Source organism: Xiphophorus hellerii, chromosome 23, assembly GCF_003331165.1.
Source record: "Xiphophorus hellerii strain 12219 chromosome 23, Xiphophorus_hellerii-4.1, whole genome shotgun sequence".
NCBI classification, from domain to species: Eukaryota; Metazoa; Chordata; class Actinopteri; order Cyprinodontiformes; family Poeciliidae; genus Xiphophorus; species Xiphophorus hellerii.
This window is the reverse complement of record NC_045694.1, coordinates 16,243,839-16,260,386: the sequence shown is the minus strand read 5'-3', so window position 1 is coordinate 16,260,386 and position 16,548 is coordinate 16,243,839. Positions and strand designations below refer to the sequence as shown.

General features: G+C 36.8%; 1 protein-coding gene across 1 annotated transcript in view; it reads right to left on the bottom strand.

Moving 5' to 3' along the window:
- The window catches only part of dock2 (dedicator of cytokinesis 2), a 104,742-nt gene that overhangs the window by 70,365 nt on the left and 17,829 nt on the right, over positions 1 to 16,548 (bottom strand). Inside the window, 4 exon segments of the mRNA XM_032555129.1 lie at positions 8,678 to 8,784; positions 10,566 to 10,636; positions 10,955 to 11,063; positions 14,091 to 14,225. Of these exon segments, the coding sequence (XP_032411020.1) occupies positions 8,678 to 8,784; positions 10,566 to 10,636; positions 10,955 to 11,063; positions 14,091 to 14,225 (422 nt within the window).

Below are 16,548 nucleotides of genomic sequence, written 5' to 3'. Positions count from 1 at the left end.
CATCAATAACACACTACGAAAACATATTAGCTATATTAGATAAGTTGTTCATTTAGGTCATTTTAACACAATAATATGCTTTAAAGCAACTACTTGTAGAGAGAGACATATTTTTTGTTACAGTCTTGCCAGAAGGTGAACCTCTCCACTCAGTTCAGGTCTTTTGCTGCCTCTGACAGGTTTCCATCCATGATTGTTCCATTTTCAGCTTCATCTATCTTCCCTTCAACATCCTAGTTTCCACTGAAGAGCAGCATCCCCTCAGCATTATCCACCCATCATTTTTGACTCTAATGATAGTGTGTTGGGCTGATATGAAGTGATCATTTTGACTCCACATAGTGTTTTGCATTTAGCTGAAAGGTTCAATTATGGTCTCATATGATTACTATTTTACACATTTTCTGTACATCTTACGCAGCTTGTAGCAAACTGCAAACAATTTTGACTTTGTTTTAAAGCTCTCCTGTAAAAGATCTGATTTTTTTGAGGGAACAACTTGTTCTGTCAACATATTCTGTGGATCTCTGCAGCTCCTCCATTTTTATCACGAGCCACTGGCCTTCGTTTATTTATTTATTTTTCCCAGCCTGGCCTGTCAGTGTAGGTCTGTAGTTGTGTTACACTCTCTTTTCAGCTAATTGATAGGACAGAGCTTCATAGTATTTTCTAAGCTTGGGATATTGCTCAGTATAATACACCAATGCTTTAACTTTTCCACAATGACCTCTTTAACTTTATCTGGTGTGTTTTGTGGTCTTTTAGATCTTGTTTACTCACTAAAACGTTCACAGGCCTTCATAGAACGGCTTTCTTTGTATTAATACTATATGTATTCTGTTTTTTGTCACATGAAATCCCAATAAAATACATTAAACTATATAGATGTACAATGTCAAAATGTAAAACAGTTTACCTATGGAGATTTTTTAGTTTTAATATATGTTTTTACCTGTTTTAGTGCAGGTCATCTAACAAAAACTCCATCTTTTAATTGTTTAGTCTCCCTATTCAATCTATTAAATACCAATAGTTTGATACTTTTTACTCTGTCAGTATAATTAGTTATTTTAATCTAAGTGGGTTAGTAGTAGATGAATTCAATGTATCTAGCAATTCAATGCCTTGGCAGATGAGTTGATTTATTCCACAACCAGAAAGCATTATGTCACAAAGCTGCTGGCTCTAGCTAAGCCTGTATCTGATCTTTCTTATCAAATCCAGCTTTGTGTGTGTTTTGATTGAATAACAGGGCAAAGTACTTATGCTCAAGCCCTAAATCTCTGCTCATGATATATTAGTGAAGTAGATCCAGTTTGTTTGTTATTGCTGCTGTTGGACAATAAGTGAGCATCCAATGGGACGTTTGGCTTTTAGCACTCTCAGAAACGATGTGTTTCTCTAAGCTGGGAAATTGATCTAAGACAGCTTCAGACCAAAACGGAGCTCTGCGTAACTTTGCCTTCCATCTGTGTGTAACATTGACACATTTGCACATCTGTACCACATGAATTATGGGTAAGTGTGTTCCCACATCATGTCCCTCTGCTGTCCTTGTCTGCATTCAGTTTCCACTGAAATCACCCCACAGGCTCAGGCAACGGGAATATAAATGAGACAGAAGGAAGGTGTGAGGCAGAGGTTTTTCCCAAAATGATTAAACTCCCTTCACTTTACTCCATTAGTCTCATCCATCCCTCGTTTTGTCTGATCACATCCTCCCAAACTGAGGTCTCTACAGAGATTGAATGACAGCCACTACCTCTTCCACTCTCATTAACCTTCTAAGCCCATCAAGCCAAAGCTTCACAATAAGTGCAGCTATTTTGGGTCAGCTTGAGCAAAATTTTAAAATCACATGCAGCAGATGGCTCATCTGCTGTCAAACTACAGCATAGACTTTTACAAATACGTCACTACTTGAACTTCATTTACGTTTATGACTCTCTGTAGATTTTGCCATCACTCTTGATGCGCGTCTGTGCATAACCTCAACCCTGCAGTGATACAGAAAATGCTAATATGTTGTCATTCTGCGATTACTACAAAAATAGGGAAGGGGAAAGAATGGAATGTCAACTAAATACAAGTCAGCTCATACGCAGAAAAATGTGACAGAGTAAAGAGAAGTAATTTGCGGACAGCCTGCAGGGACTATAATTTGACTTCTGTGTTATGATTCTAGCTCTGATTTCAACTTACAAATGCACCATGATGCACAGAAGAGCTCTCTGACGAACAAGCAACCTGTTACATACGCTCATGCCCACACACTCACTGCTGCAGTTCAGAAGACAGATTTGAAATTGCAGCTCAAGCTGCTGCGTTGATATGGCAAGTGCTAGAAATACATCACAGTAATTGCAAGACTCTTGAGGTGCTTGCATACACTCACTAAGATATAAGCTTAACCTTTATATGTAGCACATCACAACCATAATGTCCTTTGATAAAAATGAGTACTGAAGATTTATGTTTTTGTAGGCAGAGCACACAAAGTTGCAAGGTTATTTTGCACTTTTAGCTGTTTTAGAGCAAAGAAGTAGCCTACAGCGACATATCGATATTGTTGATTGAGAAACTAGTCACAACTGTGAACACTCAGCAATGATTAAATCCTGAAAAATAATAACTCTACAGTGCATCATTCACCCATATTCATCAAGCACTTGTACACCTCTACTAAGTAATTAAATCAGGGGAAATACACATGCTGGTGTCAACAGTGTTCTGTGATGTGTGGCAGTAGAACAAAAGCAATTCAAGTAATGACTCTGCTGCCTTTTATGTTAATTGATAAAAGATAAAAACATTTTAATGCAGCCAAGATCTAATTTTTCAGCAATATGAGTTATTTTTTGCGTTAGTTTGACATAAACATTATCATGATTCCCAAACGTGTTCATATCTCTTCAAATATTCCACTTATTCTGGAGGAAGTTGGAATCAAACATTTTGTTCTTTCCAATACACACATAACCTAATCTTTAGTTATGGCATGTCTATCGGTTTTGCACATACAGACTGATATATTTACCTTTTTTTATATGTCAATGTCATTTAAACCAAATAGGAGATTTCAAGTAGTGCTGTAAATTTTAAATTGTAAGTAGCTCGGGGCATTTTAAAGATATTACAACATCTCCTACACATGTCAGATGTGTAGGAGATAAAGTCAGAGAAGCCAGACTGAGATGGTTTGGACATGTACAGAGGAGAGACACTGAATACATCGGTAGAAAGAGGCTGAAGATGGACCTGCCAGGAAAGAGACCTAGAGGAAGACCAAAGAGGAGATTTATGGATGGAGTGAAAGAGGACACGAAGGTAGTTGGTGTGAGAGAAGAAGATGCGGAAGATAGGGTTACATGGAAACGGATGACTCGCTGTGGCGACCCCTAAAGGGAAAAAGCCGAAAGGAAAAGAAGATTATGCCTTGACTATGTTTGGAGTTGCTCTACTGGCAGAAGACCCTTGACCCCAGTCTCATGTCTTTAGTGTTCTCTAACAGGGTTTAACCTGGAATTATCCCTTAGTTTGCTCTGGCCATCCATGCATCTGTCCATCCCAACAGCATGATGCTGCCACTATCATGGAAAGCGATTGAGTAGTGTGTTCAGGGAGAAACAAGTATCAATTTGTTACCAAACAAAGCAAACTTTATATGATTTTTCTCTCATCTTGCCATTCATCTATTAAAGCCAGATTTGTGAAGCACATAACTAGTACTTTTCCTATTTGAAAAGATCTTCCAGATCTTCCCACTGGGCTTGAGGACTTGCAGCTCGATCAAAGTACTGGCTGCTTAACTACATATTTGACACTCAAGCTCACCTAACTCGAACTGTCAATTTTCAGATTATTTGAAAAAAAAAATGTAAACAATGTAACCACTTTAAAGTCAGACACTGCGTTGTTTTTCTCTGTCAATAAATATTTTATTATACGCTGAAGATATAATGAGGCAGAGTATGCGACAGGTCAAATTGTTTGAATATCTTTAAGCCTCTATGTCTTACATTATGTTCAGTTTGTTTTCAACTCTTCATGTTTTTACAACAGGCCAGATTGTAGAAAAAAAGACTGCGTGGACTGAATTTGACTCATTTTGTTCAGCGGAAAGGCTAAAAAAACCAACTGACTCATCCTTTGCATTTACTTCATGTCCTCCTTGATCTCTCGTTCTTTTTTTTCACTTCATCAGAGTTGATGCTCTCAATCTGTCTCAGTGATTGCCTGATGAAATGATAATTTGCCCGAATTGAGCCATAATGCGCCTTGTGAATTTAATTTGGTCTCAAAGCCAGATTAACCCACATGACAGGATGCACATGTCTGTCAGCGCATGTGGACTGGCATGAGCATGTACATATTGAGCATGTCTGTGTGGAGATACACTATGTGCTTGCCAAGACTTTTAATCCCTGGAGCGTGTGCTGAATAAGTCCAATGAGCATTTCTGAGTGAGTGTGGGGTAAAGAGTCTAAATCTCTTCAAATACTGCCCCCGGATAAAACCGGTCATAATAAAGTCAAGTACAGAAGCAAATACCATTAATAAGATGGACACAGAGGTATCAATATTTAAAACTGGAATTAAGGGGAAAATTGACTCATTCATGAATCCACATAGACAAAAAAGATACTCTTGAACTTAACTGGTGAAAAAAATTAACAATTTCATATATAATTTTAAAATAATGCTATATATGTTATTTAGGGAGCTGCACTACTCTGACTTTCACAGATGTTTAACCAAATCCAGTCTTATTCAGGATGTGTTTTATTTCCACACTTCACTTCTCACAAAACCTAGTGTTTGTTTGAGATTTTGCAAAAAGATGCGTGCAAGTAGTTGGCAGGAAATGACACGCATAGAGAGAAAACACCTCTTGAACTTGTGCAGTAACAGCATACAAGCACAGGAAAAACAAACTTGTGAGTCAAATCTGATGAAGCAACTGTTCCCTACTTAACACAGCATCCCCTTCCGCAGCGAGAGGAGTCAGTGGATTCGATATTTTTCCCTGAAGAGTGAGCTTGGCAGGTCTATTTGGATAGACAGGTGGGGATATTAAATATGTATTACTGTGCAGTGATAGGACACCAGGCCATTAGCTATTATAAATATGTAATTTAAGTCTGCTGCATATATTCTGTCTGCTGAACGAAGGGCCTGTGACTATACAAGCCCACTGATTAGCATCCCAACACTAAAATGCATCTCAATTAGACTGAGTGTCAACCCTCATTTGGGAAAGCTGGGACTGAAATGGAAAAGGCAGACAGATACAAAAAAGAAATAGAGTAATGCACAAAAAAATGCAGGAAATGCGACATGATATCAGCTGCTACCAACCAGCAAATTCCAGTCTTGCCAATAGTTTTTATTTTGCATGTTTTGAATAAAATATAATAAAATTGCAGAGAAACAGTTCATTCTATATCACAAATTAATTGATTTCAACTCATGAAACCCAAAATGTAAAGTGTTGTGGTAAAAATACACAGTTGGAGCCACACATTGTCATAAAGTAAATAGAAAACACAACAATTTTACCAGTACGTAATAATTTGCTTTTACTAAATCCCAGAATAACACATGAAAACATTTTCAGATATGTTTTTAAATAATTACTTTTAAGTGTATGACTTGGTATATATCTGTGTCACAAACATTGTTGAGACATTAGCTAGGACTGTTTTTAATTTCAGACATTTCTGTCACTCGTGTACATCACATTTACAGTTAAAACCAGGTATTTATGCACTTTATGTCTAAAAGCCTTTTTTTTTTTCTCACAGTCACTAAATCAGACTAATTATTTCTCATTCAAATAATTCAGCTTGAAATACAAAAATGAGAATATTTACGAGATTTAGAAATGGTATGCAAAAGCTTTATCATATTTATCATATTAGAACCTATTCAAAACTCAAAGTTGAAATGGTATTTCTAGCTGAAAGTATGAACAACTTACAACTAAAATGCCTTTCCTTTTTTCTCATAGCATTACGTTTCTTGTTTCCTTTATTTCTTTTTGATTAATCTGTAATCTACCTCTCACATTTTGTTCATCTGGCTGTCCCACTGGCTCTCTATTCCTCATTTTGTTTTGTTGTTCTGCAAATCCATTTTCATCACCCTTCCCTTCCCTGTTTTATCACATCTAATCTGTCGTTCACCAGGTTTTGCTTGAATATTAACAAGCATTGTAGTATCTGAACAGATACTGTGATAGAGATAGTTTAAGATATGTTAGCTGAGATTGATGTGCACTTTGATAGCTTCATGGACAGTTTGATGCAGATTTCTGTTTTCCTTGTTCTGTATATCCTTTCTCTGCCTTTTTCTTTCTCCCTCTGTTTTCAGTGACAGAGTATAAGTCAGAGCATTTTGACAGCAAGCCAGAGGGCTTGTACCCCTGGGGAATCAATCATCTGAGCCACGATCAATACCAAAGAACCATATCCTGGCCCATGTTAGCTACAAATTTGGGTTGCAGCGACAGTCTAGCAAAAATCCTCAGTGCAGTTGTACCTTAACCACCACAACGAAAACAATGAGATGCAGTCATGGACAAAGCAAGAATAGTTAATCAGATTTTCTATGAATCCATCTTGCACAGACTAGGTTCTGTTTTAAGCCAGATCTGTCGACCACAACCCTTTGGAGTCTACAAATGAAGTCAAATTATTGTTCCAATTATTGTGTACACAACATCACAACATTTGATCGATTTCATCCATCATTATTTGGACCCCAGTGGGGAAAACAACAATTTATGAGCTCAGTACAAGAAAATTAAATGGCTTTAACAGGTCTAAAAGCAGACTGTGAGGGAGAGAAAGGAATCACTGATGCATGACAGGCTTTAAAGATTTGGAATCAATGAGAAAAATCTCTTGTAGATGTGTTAAAATAAGGTAGTTGTAGTCTAAAATCAGACAGGTTTAGAAAAGTCGAAATGAAGGGCTCTGGAAACATGTCCTACCCTATTTTTCTTATAATCAATAGATGATATACCTCCCTTAACAGAGACCACCCGTGAGATAAATGAGATTAATATTCTATTAACACATATGTGTTAGAATAGTCCACATTTCAAACGTCCACACAGGAGTTTAGAATCGATACAAAAATAAGAAATCGTTACGTTAGAAACCACTGATGCCTTTTAAATCTCTGCTCAGGTCTGTTATTTTTAACCTCCAGACATGTTAATCACAGATAGAGACATTTATCATCAGTCGAAGGTCAACATTAATAGTGCCACTTGGACTGATTGTAATAAGATGGTATCTAACTGGGCCCATTGCTCTGATTGTGATACGGCTGAGGGTAAATCCTTATAGCCCTAAAATTGTATGTTAAAATATAAACATCAAACATCTGTAGTCTGGATATAAAAACAGATAGTGAGGAAGTAATAGGATTAGGTTAGTTTAATTGTAACTAGATTTAGAAAATATGGCTTTAATAAAGTGAACGACAATAAAAATCTATGGATTTAGATGGTTAATGTTGATGCAGTGAAAATTGGGAGAATAAAAAAAAAGATTGAGTTAAAAGAATGTACCATCAGGTATAAAATAAAGAATAAAGTTCATATTTCTTTCCAGCGAAATAAACATGCATGTAGCTATAGTAATAAAATATATATTTATTATGCCCTCTTTCGATTTTAGGGCTTCATGGTCTCTGTTCGAGGTCTGTCAAGACTAAAACATCTAAAACTAATGTTTTAGATAATGTTGGGGTTTTCTTTCAGAGGAAGGAATTTGGTTCAAATTTTCCTAGGTTTCTTATTAAATTTGAAAGACAAAGATCATTAAAGTACAGTCAGTTGGTTCATTTGACACATGAATGGTTCAAGGTAAGAATTGCTTTGATGCATTTTGCTATAATGAAAAATTAAAAACCTGATTTAACCGTCAAAAATTGATTAGAGTCAATCCAAGGAAAACTGTTATCAGGTTCCAGACTATTTACATCTAATGTCAAGAGCACAAAACAACAGCAAACCCCACAGTGTCTTTCCCTAATAACCAAATATATGAAACACATATAAGTCAATATGAAAAGCTGGATGTGAGGGAAATTTAAATGAGCAATTGCTTATTACAGAGAAATTAAATATTTAACCTGATTATAATTAAGATGAAATCTGTTCATCTAAGTATCCTAGAGTGGAACATGAGTCCATTTCTCTGTCTAAAGCGCAGATTAATTTGGGTCATGCAAGCAATAAAGCAATATTGTACAAAAAATATGGCTCGATTTTGAGCTATGAATTAGCTCAAAGTGCTCATCCTCCTTTATGTATGATGCTTGACTGAGTAGTCGACAAATAAAATGGAACATTAAGCCTTCAGAATAACCATGATGAAGACATTGTTTTAGAACTATAAACATTTTTACTCTTCATAAAGCGGAGCAGGGCACACTTTTCAACTGCTCTGTTGGAAATAATGATAATGTTTCACAGACCTTTTCTTGTAAATTCATAAATTATGTGACAAGGAATAAACAGATTTCCTGGAATTTAAATCAGAATTAGCTGACATTTTTCTGACATGAAGCAAGTTTATGTCTGGTTCTCCATGCAGGATTAGGTCCGCTGTCGTTTAAGTAACGAACTGCTCAGGCAAAAACAACCCAAAACAAGAAGACGCACCTTGTTTCTGGAACAGCTGGCTGCTGACAATTTCAGTCATGGAGGAAACCTTCTGTTTCTGGAGCTTTTCAGGTGGGATGCAGGAGTAAAAGTCATGCAGCAGTTTGCTGAGGGAAGACAGCAATGGATGACAGGAGTATTAATTACATGAGAAAACAGCAACACATGTTTGTTTTCCTGGAAATATCTGGTGCAAACAATTCATATTTGTTTAGACTTTGCATTCAGGCGTATGTTTCATTTTGTCTAAGTAGTCTGGCAATGCTTTGCACATGTTCAAAGCTAAGATCAGCACTTCAACCACCTTGTTAATATTTCCAGCTTCAGTCATCTGACCTCAAAGGTTAAAAAAACATGAATCCACTTAAAGAAACACTTGTAGAACATAGAAAACATGAACCAGAACCACGAGGAGAGAGGCGTTTACCGCATAAAAACAAATGAGCCGAAGCATGCACACTCATTAATGAAGCCAACACCTCTTATTCAATTTCTCAATAATTAAACAAGTTAAACAGCCTGTTTGGTTGCCGTGATGCTACTTAGATAAGACTGAATACTCAGACCACAGCAAAACGTCTGTCCCTTCTCTTTCTCTCCGTTTTTCCCTGCTCCTCTCATCTTTTGCCAGCCGACATGGTATAATTTTTATTAACAGTGTGAAATAATAAAACACACACCCTTCATAATAGAAAGGTTTGTGTGCTGTTATGATGTGTGTAAGCTGACATGGGCACATGCTGAGGCACAGACGGCCATCTGAGACTTATCAGGCCCATTAATAATCTGAGCTGAATCTAATTAAAATCTGAAATGCCAAGCAGAGGACAATAAAACACAGGCACAGATGACAAAATATTTGCAAGCAGCACTACACGGATCAGACTGCAGCTAAGTTTACAATGTGTAGGATCTGTAGAGGATATAAGAAAGCTTTGATGTCCACCTCCTGCACTGTGATTGTAATTCAAACAGTTTGCTTGTGGAAAATGCTTGGGGCAAATCTTATCAAAAATGCAGCGGGGACCTTACTTTCAAGTTCAGATGGCTCTGATAGGTTTGTGAACGAGAGCGTAAGGAAGTAAGAAAGAAAAAAAAAGAGGATTTATGTGCAGAAGAAGGAAAGGGAAAAATGAATGACAGAATATGAGGATAGATGTCCCGACTTTCAACTTTACACCTTGGTATCTTTGAAATATTGTGTGTGGCTGTGAGTCAGGTGGTAAAAAAAAAAATATTGAAGCTATAAGAGATAAACAGGTGGCTACAGATAATGTACAACCAATAAAAGGACAAACAAAGATCAGAGAGAGGTGAAATAAGAAATTATAAGGTCAAAAAGCCTCAAAATGCTACGCAGATAGTTCTGAAAACATCGGTTAATATCTTATTTCAGTAACGTAGAAAGGTCATCCCGAGAAAATGGATCTATTAGTTGCTGCACTGCCACAGGATGAATGAAGAAATGCTTAAAAAATATGAAGCTGAAACAGCATAAGAAGTGAAGGGGAATGGGCAAACATGCCATTTTGTGGATAAAAAGTACAATAAATGTTTGATTATGGTTCAAGGAGAGGTCAAATAGGTCATTCCAAGTCATCTAGCTTTTTACGAGACCAAAAAAATTAGAAGTGTAAAGTTGCAAAGGAAAAGTCAGAAAGGGCAGCACAGCAGCTGAGAGTGTTTGTCCTTGTTTCTGCATCAGTTTGATGAGATTTATATCTCCTGGTTAAACGGGGCAAAGCTTAAGCACTGAGAGGTGTGTGGGTGAATGAGGTGAGCAGAGGTCAGTAAACAAAACTAAGAAATCCAACAGCTCTCACACACCCCATTCATCTACACATCTCAACGACACTTGTATACTTTTTAGTTTTAACAGTGAGCTCACCTGAGGAGTTTTGCATCAAAAACTTTCTCGACATCATGCAGTACTGTTGGCAGGTACTTCAGAGCAGCAACCTGATGACACACAGGTACCAAAACACATTAGAATCACTGGTTTGCCCCCTGTGGAAGGTGACTTTGTCATCAAACAGGCTCGTTTCGCATTTAAAAATGGATCCATCTCATTTACCCGCCACGCTGCTTTGTGCCTGGATCTGTTTCAATATCTTGATGTAAGTAGTCAGAAGGGGAAAGACTTTAAGCATTTGAATACCGATGTTGTCAAAATCAGAAAAGACCAGAAGGGGGGAAATGAAGAAAAGATGACACAATCACAGGCAGGAAATGCAGTAAAAGTGAAAGAGACAAAAAGGTTTGACGACGTGTAATTACCCTGAGCAGGAGCGTGGTGGTGTAGTCAGTTTTCATCAAGTTATTGATGGACTCAAAAAGCCTCCTCAGCGAGTCCTCAAACTCAGCCTGCTCCTTCCCCTCGTAGAGCCTGAGAAGGCAGGAGAGAGCGTATGGAAATGCAACAAACAATCTTCCACAAAAACCTTAATAAAACATTATCTGTCACAATGGGAGAGGGCAGCGAGCCAGAAGAGTTAGAGTATCAACCTTTTTAAAAGGCAAGGATAAGGCAAACAACAGGTGTCCTAAATATTTATTGAAACTGAATCTGGTAGGAAAGACAAACATACTGAGAAAATAGAAGGAGCCTTATCTGTATTCTAACACCACAAATGTACAGTCACTTGTACGCTCATAGAAGACTTTTCAAATTCTTTGTTTCTTCTATAAAGTGTAAATTATCTCACCATCTTGGCTTTATTCTGTAACCTAAATTGAATCCAGATGGTGATAATAATCAGCAGAGCCAGAGCTACCTCGATAACGACAGCAATCAGGCACTGAAATCACACCTAAAGTCTTGAGTTTGTATGGAAAGAGAATATCAGAGTCAGACCGCCTGAGTAATTATACAACAAAGCAACTCATGTAATTCGGCACATTACATTTCACAACGGGGAGGCACAAACACTATTATGCTAACAAGACATTATGCTGCCAAGGTAAAAGGTAAATATTTATATTTATACCGCTGCGTTGACAACAACCATTAACGTAAAAAACTGGGTTATCTTTGTCGCTGCTATTTACAATCTGTTTAAAGAGCCATTCTGGTCATGATCTATTAAATTTCTCCTCCACTAACTCTTAGCAAGTCTTACTCTAATCTATCTCTCCATCCCTCCTGCTCCTCACTATCTTTGTGTGACTCAGTTGTGCTGCACATTTGTTAATTATAATTGTGAGAGCTGGAGGGATGGATTAGTGGCTCACAGTGAATTTAGCATGGGGGGAGTGAGATTAAGCAGTAATGCACAGAGGTATTATCACTGGGCTCTTTGCAGAATATAGTTATGATTACAGAAGCATTGTCCTGTTTAATCCATGAACTCTATCTGTGTTTAACGGGGTGCTTAGAGAGATATCCGGTTGTATCAGGGTCAGTGTTTGTGTTATCGCACTCGGCTGTGGACTAACACTACGCTTTCACTGTCAGCTGCATTTTGGAGAAAATAACCTTTGTCTAATTAAAAATATGCTTGTGGAATACAAAAATCCAAAAAGGAACAACGTGACTAGATTTACCAGCGCATTTGGTCTCGAAATACACATCTCTGATATAAACACAAAAAAGTGATGACCTACATGAGTAAAAACAGCATTCCTACAAGGAAAGAAGGGCTGAATGAAGGAAGGAAAGATGGACAGATAGACAGACAGACAAATGGAAAAACAAATGAATAGACAGATAATGGAAGGATGACGGAAAAACACAGGTGGACTGATATATGGATAAAGCCTGATGGCAGTTTTTTTATGAGCCATGAGGGCAGTTGCCCAGGGCGGCATTAGAAAGGGGAATAAAACATGTGACTGATCTACTAGTTGCACAATGAACAAGTTTTCTTTGCTTTTATGTGTGAGCAGTTATTGCCCTCTGCTTGCTGCTGACATCGGGAAATAGTTTTAGTGCTTTGTGTGGGACTTTTATCATGTGTCAGAATTTAGTCCATTTCCTGTATTTTGATTGGTTGCTGGATAGCAAAAGAAGGGACTAGCCCGGATCGCCACTCATGAAAAAACTGTCACTGCATCCAACATTTCCACAGTGGAAAAGAGAATAAAATGGAAATATACAGTACAGACCAAAAGTTTGGACACACCTTCTCATTGAATTCAATGAGAAAGTGTGTCCAAACTTTTGGTCTGTACTGTATATATATTCCAAACCTATCCAGACTTTAAAAATACTTAAATCCCATATGTTTCCAGGCTTCCCCATACTACATAGGAACTCTGTATAGAACAGATGAAGGAAATGAACATGAACTTTAATTTATTTCTTTTATGTTGAAGTAAACATCCCACACTCCTGGTTTGTCTAACATGAGTTTAATTTCTTCAGAATGCTGACAATTTCAAGGCCAAATACTTAGCAATTAATAACTAAGTAGTAGTTATTATTAGTAACTAATGACTAGTTTGTTGCTGATGGAGATTTACATATAGTCTATATAGTTACTAGAAAATAAACAAAACAGAGAATAAAGAAAATAAAACCACAGAAAGTAAATAGAGCTAATCAATCCAAAATAATGGTTGATAAATGCAAAGAAATAAAACAGCCTGACCTCTATAATAATGTATACATTCCTGAAACTGCATGTAAATCATACAGGAATATCCTGTTTTTAAAGCACTCTGAAAAAATAAGTAAATCTTTGCACTTTGTCTTTTTTTGTGAATGATATTTTCACATTTTACCAATAATAAAAAGATCAAGATGCAGTCAGAGTTTTCTGTTACTCATTACCTTCTCTATTTCAACTGTCTTTAGGTAAAAGGACAGGATTTAGTAAAATAACTAAACATACTAAAACAGAAATGATTGTTGTTTCATTTGGACTGAATATTATGCTAAAAGACAGTACATGAGATTAAAATCAATAGATTTAAATCTGCTGAAAAATAAAGCCTCCCTAACACAACTCCAAAACTTCCTGCCTCACATATATGCAGAAACAGAATTGCAAAGATCATTGCCTAATATCCCCTCTGCAGTTCGCAATCATAACACCCTTCGTCATAACTAGGCAAGGCAGACCTATCGATTTAAACTAAAGCGTTTGCACTTATTACATGATGCTGTTCTGGAAGCTCTCCCAGCACAGAGAGCATTTCCCCTGGCAGAACATTTGTTTTCTGGCTGCAGTCCTGCACTGAGATTAGCTTTCATTTGGTTGCTGAACTTCATCATCAATGCTTATTAGCACCATTAGTGCTGTTATCAGCAGCATCTTGTCTCAGAGCTGTCAAACACAGTTACCTGAACAATGAAAGGTCACAAGGTGCTGTGTATATTCAATAATTTGTATTTTTTTATTCTTGATAATAGAAGAACAAAATATGAAGTGATTATAGTCAAGAATAGCTGACAGAAAAATGAAGAACCTACTGGGAGTAGAGCATCCGTGATCGAACAATGAACTTAAAGATGTACTCGAGGGCTTTGAGGGTTCGCAGTATGGGCTCGCATTGTTCTCCACGGCTAGACACATCCAGGTACCGCTTCAACACTGACATCAGCTTTCTGTGTGAGAATAAAGGAGGCAGAGAAGCACAGACATAAATCAAAACAACTCTCGCTTTTCTTTTTAAATTAATTTCCTTATGTTCTGAGGTTTGAAAAGCTAACCACCAGCTAATGTTTTTCTTATCCACAAAGCAGAAAGACAAAATAAAAAAGAGAAACAGACAAACTGGGAGGATGGTGGTTTTGACATAAAACCCAAAAAGTTCTCCATATATCCACAGATGTACCTGTCAGACTTAGACATTTTTATTTGAGCTCAGAGGCATTGTGGAAAAAAGAAATCTCTCCAACAAATGTACGCCCTACAGGCGTCTTTAGTCACAGATAGAAATACTTCAGTGTTTCAGAGCAGCAGGAGAGAGGTGGGGGAGGCACAGAGTTTATGACCTCCTAAAGCTCCCTAGCAAACACCCCTCCTGAGACGTCTCAATGGCATAAAATGCAAACATATATCTGCAGTGGGAGTAGAAAAGGTCAAGATTTTTGTCTGTCAAGCTCCATTTTCAAGAAATTGAAAAAAGGGAATCACCTCCAAATCAGTTCACAACTCCTTCATCCTTTTAAACAACAAGAATCAATTCGAATAATAAACTGTGACTTAAGCTTGCTGCCATCATGATGGCTCTATAAAATGTGCTCAAATTAATACCATTTAGTGTTGTTTACATACGTCTGGCTTAAGAAGCAGCGCAAGAGGATTTCTTCTTTTTTAGAGCAGTTTAAAATGTGATGTGAGGGAGTTAAAGACTTTTACATAACAGCCTCCTAGCTGACAGGCAATAAACTGCAATGACCTTTTTTAAACATGGTGAACACAGTACACAAGTAGGGGAATCATTGCATTTTGATGCCAACAGATGGATATTTAAATGGGCTGGAGATAAGAAATACGTGCCATGAGGAAGATGAGGGGAAAAAAGTGGTGAGGCCATGTGTAAAAACAGAAACAACAAGTAGGAAGGCAGGAATTAGACACATTCATATATATATAAATATATGCATACAATGTATACAGAGCACTGTGACTAATTGTTAATTTTTTCCTTTCAACTTTCTTGCATTCCTTTATCTTTAGAATGATGAGTATTTTTTGTTTGCCACAGAAAACATTGACAGCAGCAAAGTGAGTCTGATGACACCGATGCAGCATCTACATCTAACCTTTCTTCTACCATCAGATTCTCTATAGACGAGCACAGAAGACGACTAACCAGAACCAAACAACCAAAACACTTTTTTGACATTCATACTGAGCATCATTAGTTGAATCAATAAGATTTTTATGGACTTCAAATAGACAAAAAATTATGTGATATTAACTGTAATAAAATCAGCAGCAGCACTAAGGTGAATGACAAAATCTAGGTTTACAAATCTATTAATCATCATCATCCTTTAATAAATGATTTTAGTTTGATAAAAAAACTAAATTCAGGTGTTCATTTATACAGATACACACAAAGAGCTAATGCAGCATCTAAAACACCCACCACTGCAAACATTTTCCCTTGAATCTTTAACACACAAAAATATATCAATCCAACATTTGCCGCTACATTTTAAACAGTCAACAAGTAAAAATGAAAGTGAATGTTGTAGAATGGTTAGATTTGATAAATCCACTTTATTCTATTTGGTTCATCTTATAACTATGGACACAAATCAGCACAACTGGAGAGTTATCCAATTAAAGTATTTTTATACTCATTTCTGTTGTTATTTTTACATACATATAATAGAAATGCATGTTTTGTTGATAGTTCAAAATTATTAACAAAAAAATAAAGTACTCTGTTCATTATGCTAAATTCTACTCCAACAATTTTTTTGAAACGTTTATCAAAAGGAGCAAACACAATGAGAGATGCATTCATGGAATAATGAGTATAAAGAAATTATTCATTTTTAACCGATTACTTCCAGGCCAGCAGGGAGCAGCTAAATCAGCGCAGAGAAATGAAAATTGGGGTGTTTAAGAAGGAAGAAATGTAAATTTGCTCAAAGATTGTTCCGGATCTTTTATTCACTTGTTTGTTTGGCTTCAGATTTGTTTGTCTTTGTTCTTTTACTTATATTAATGGATATTCCAGAGTAAATAGAAGTATGTTTAACAATACATTTTTTCTATTTAAGTGACTACTAACTCTTAAGGTAAGCTGTTTCAGAACAGGGAGAACACTGAAGTTGTGACCAAAATGTTAATATATATTTTAGTCAGAACACTAAACTTTCACTAAACTTATTAGCCCTGTGCTCTGACCTGTCTGCACAATCAGTATTATAAAAAAGATTCCTAAAGATCTGCTGCTCTTATAGGGTT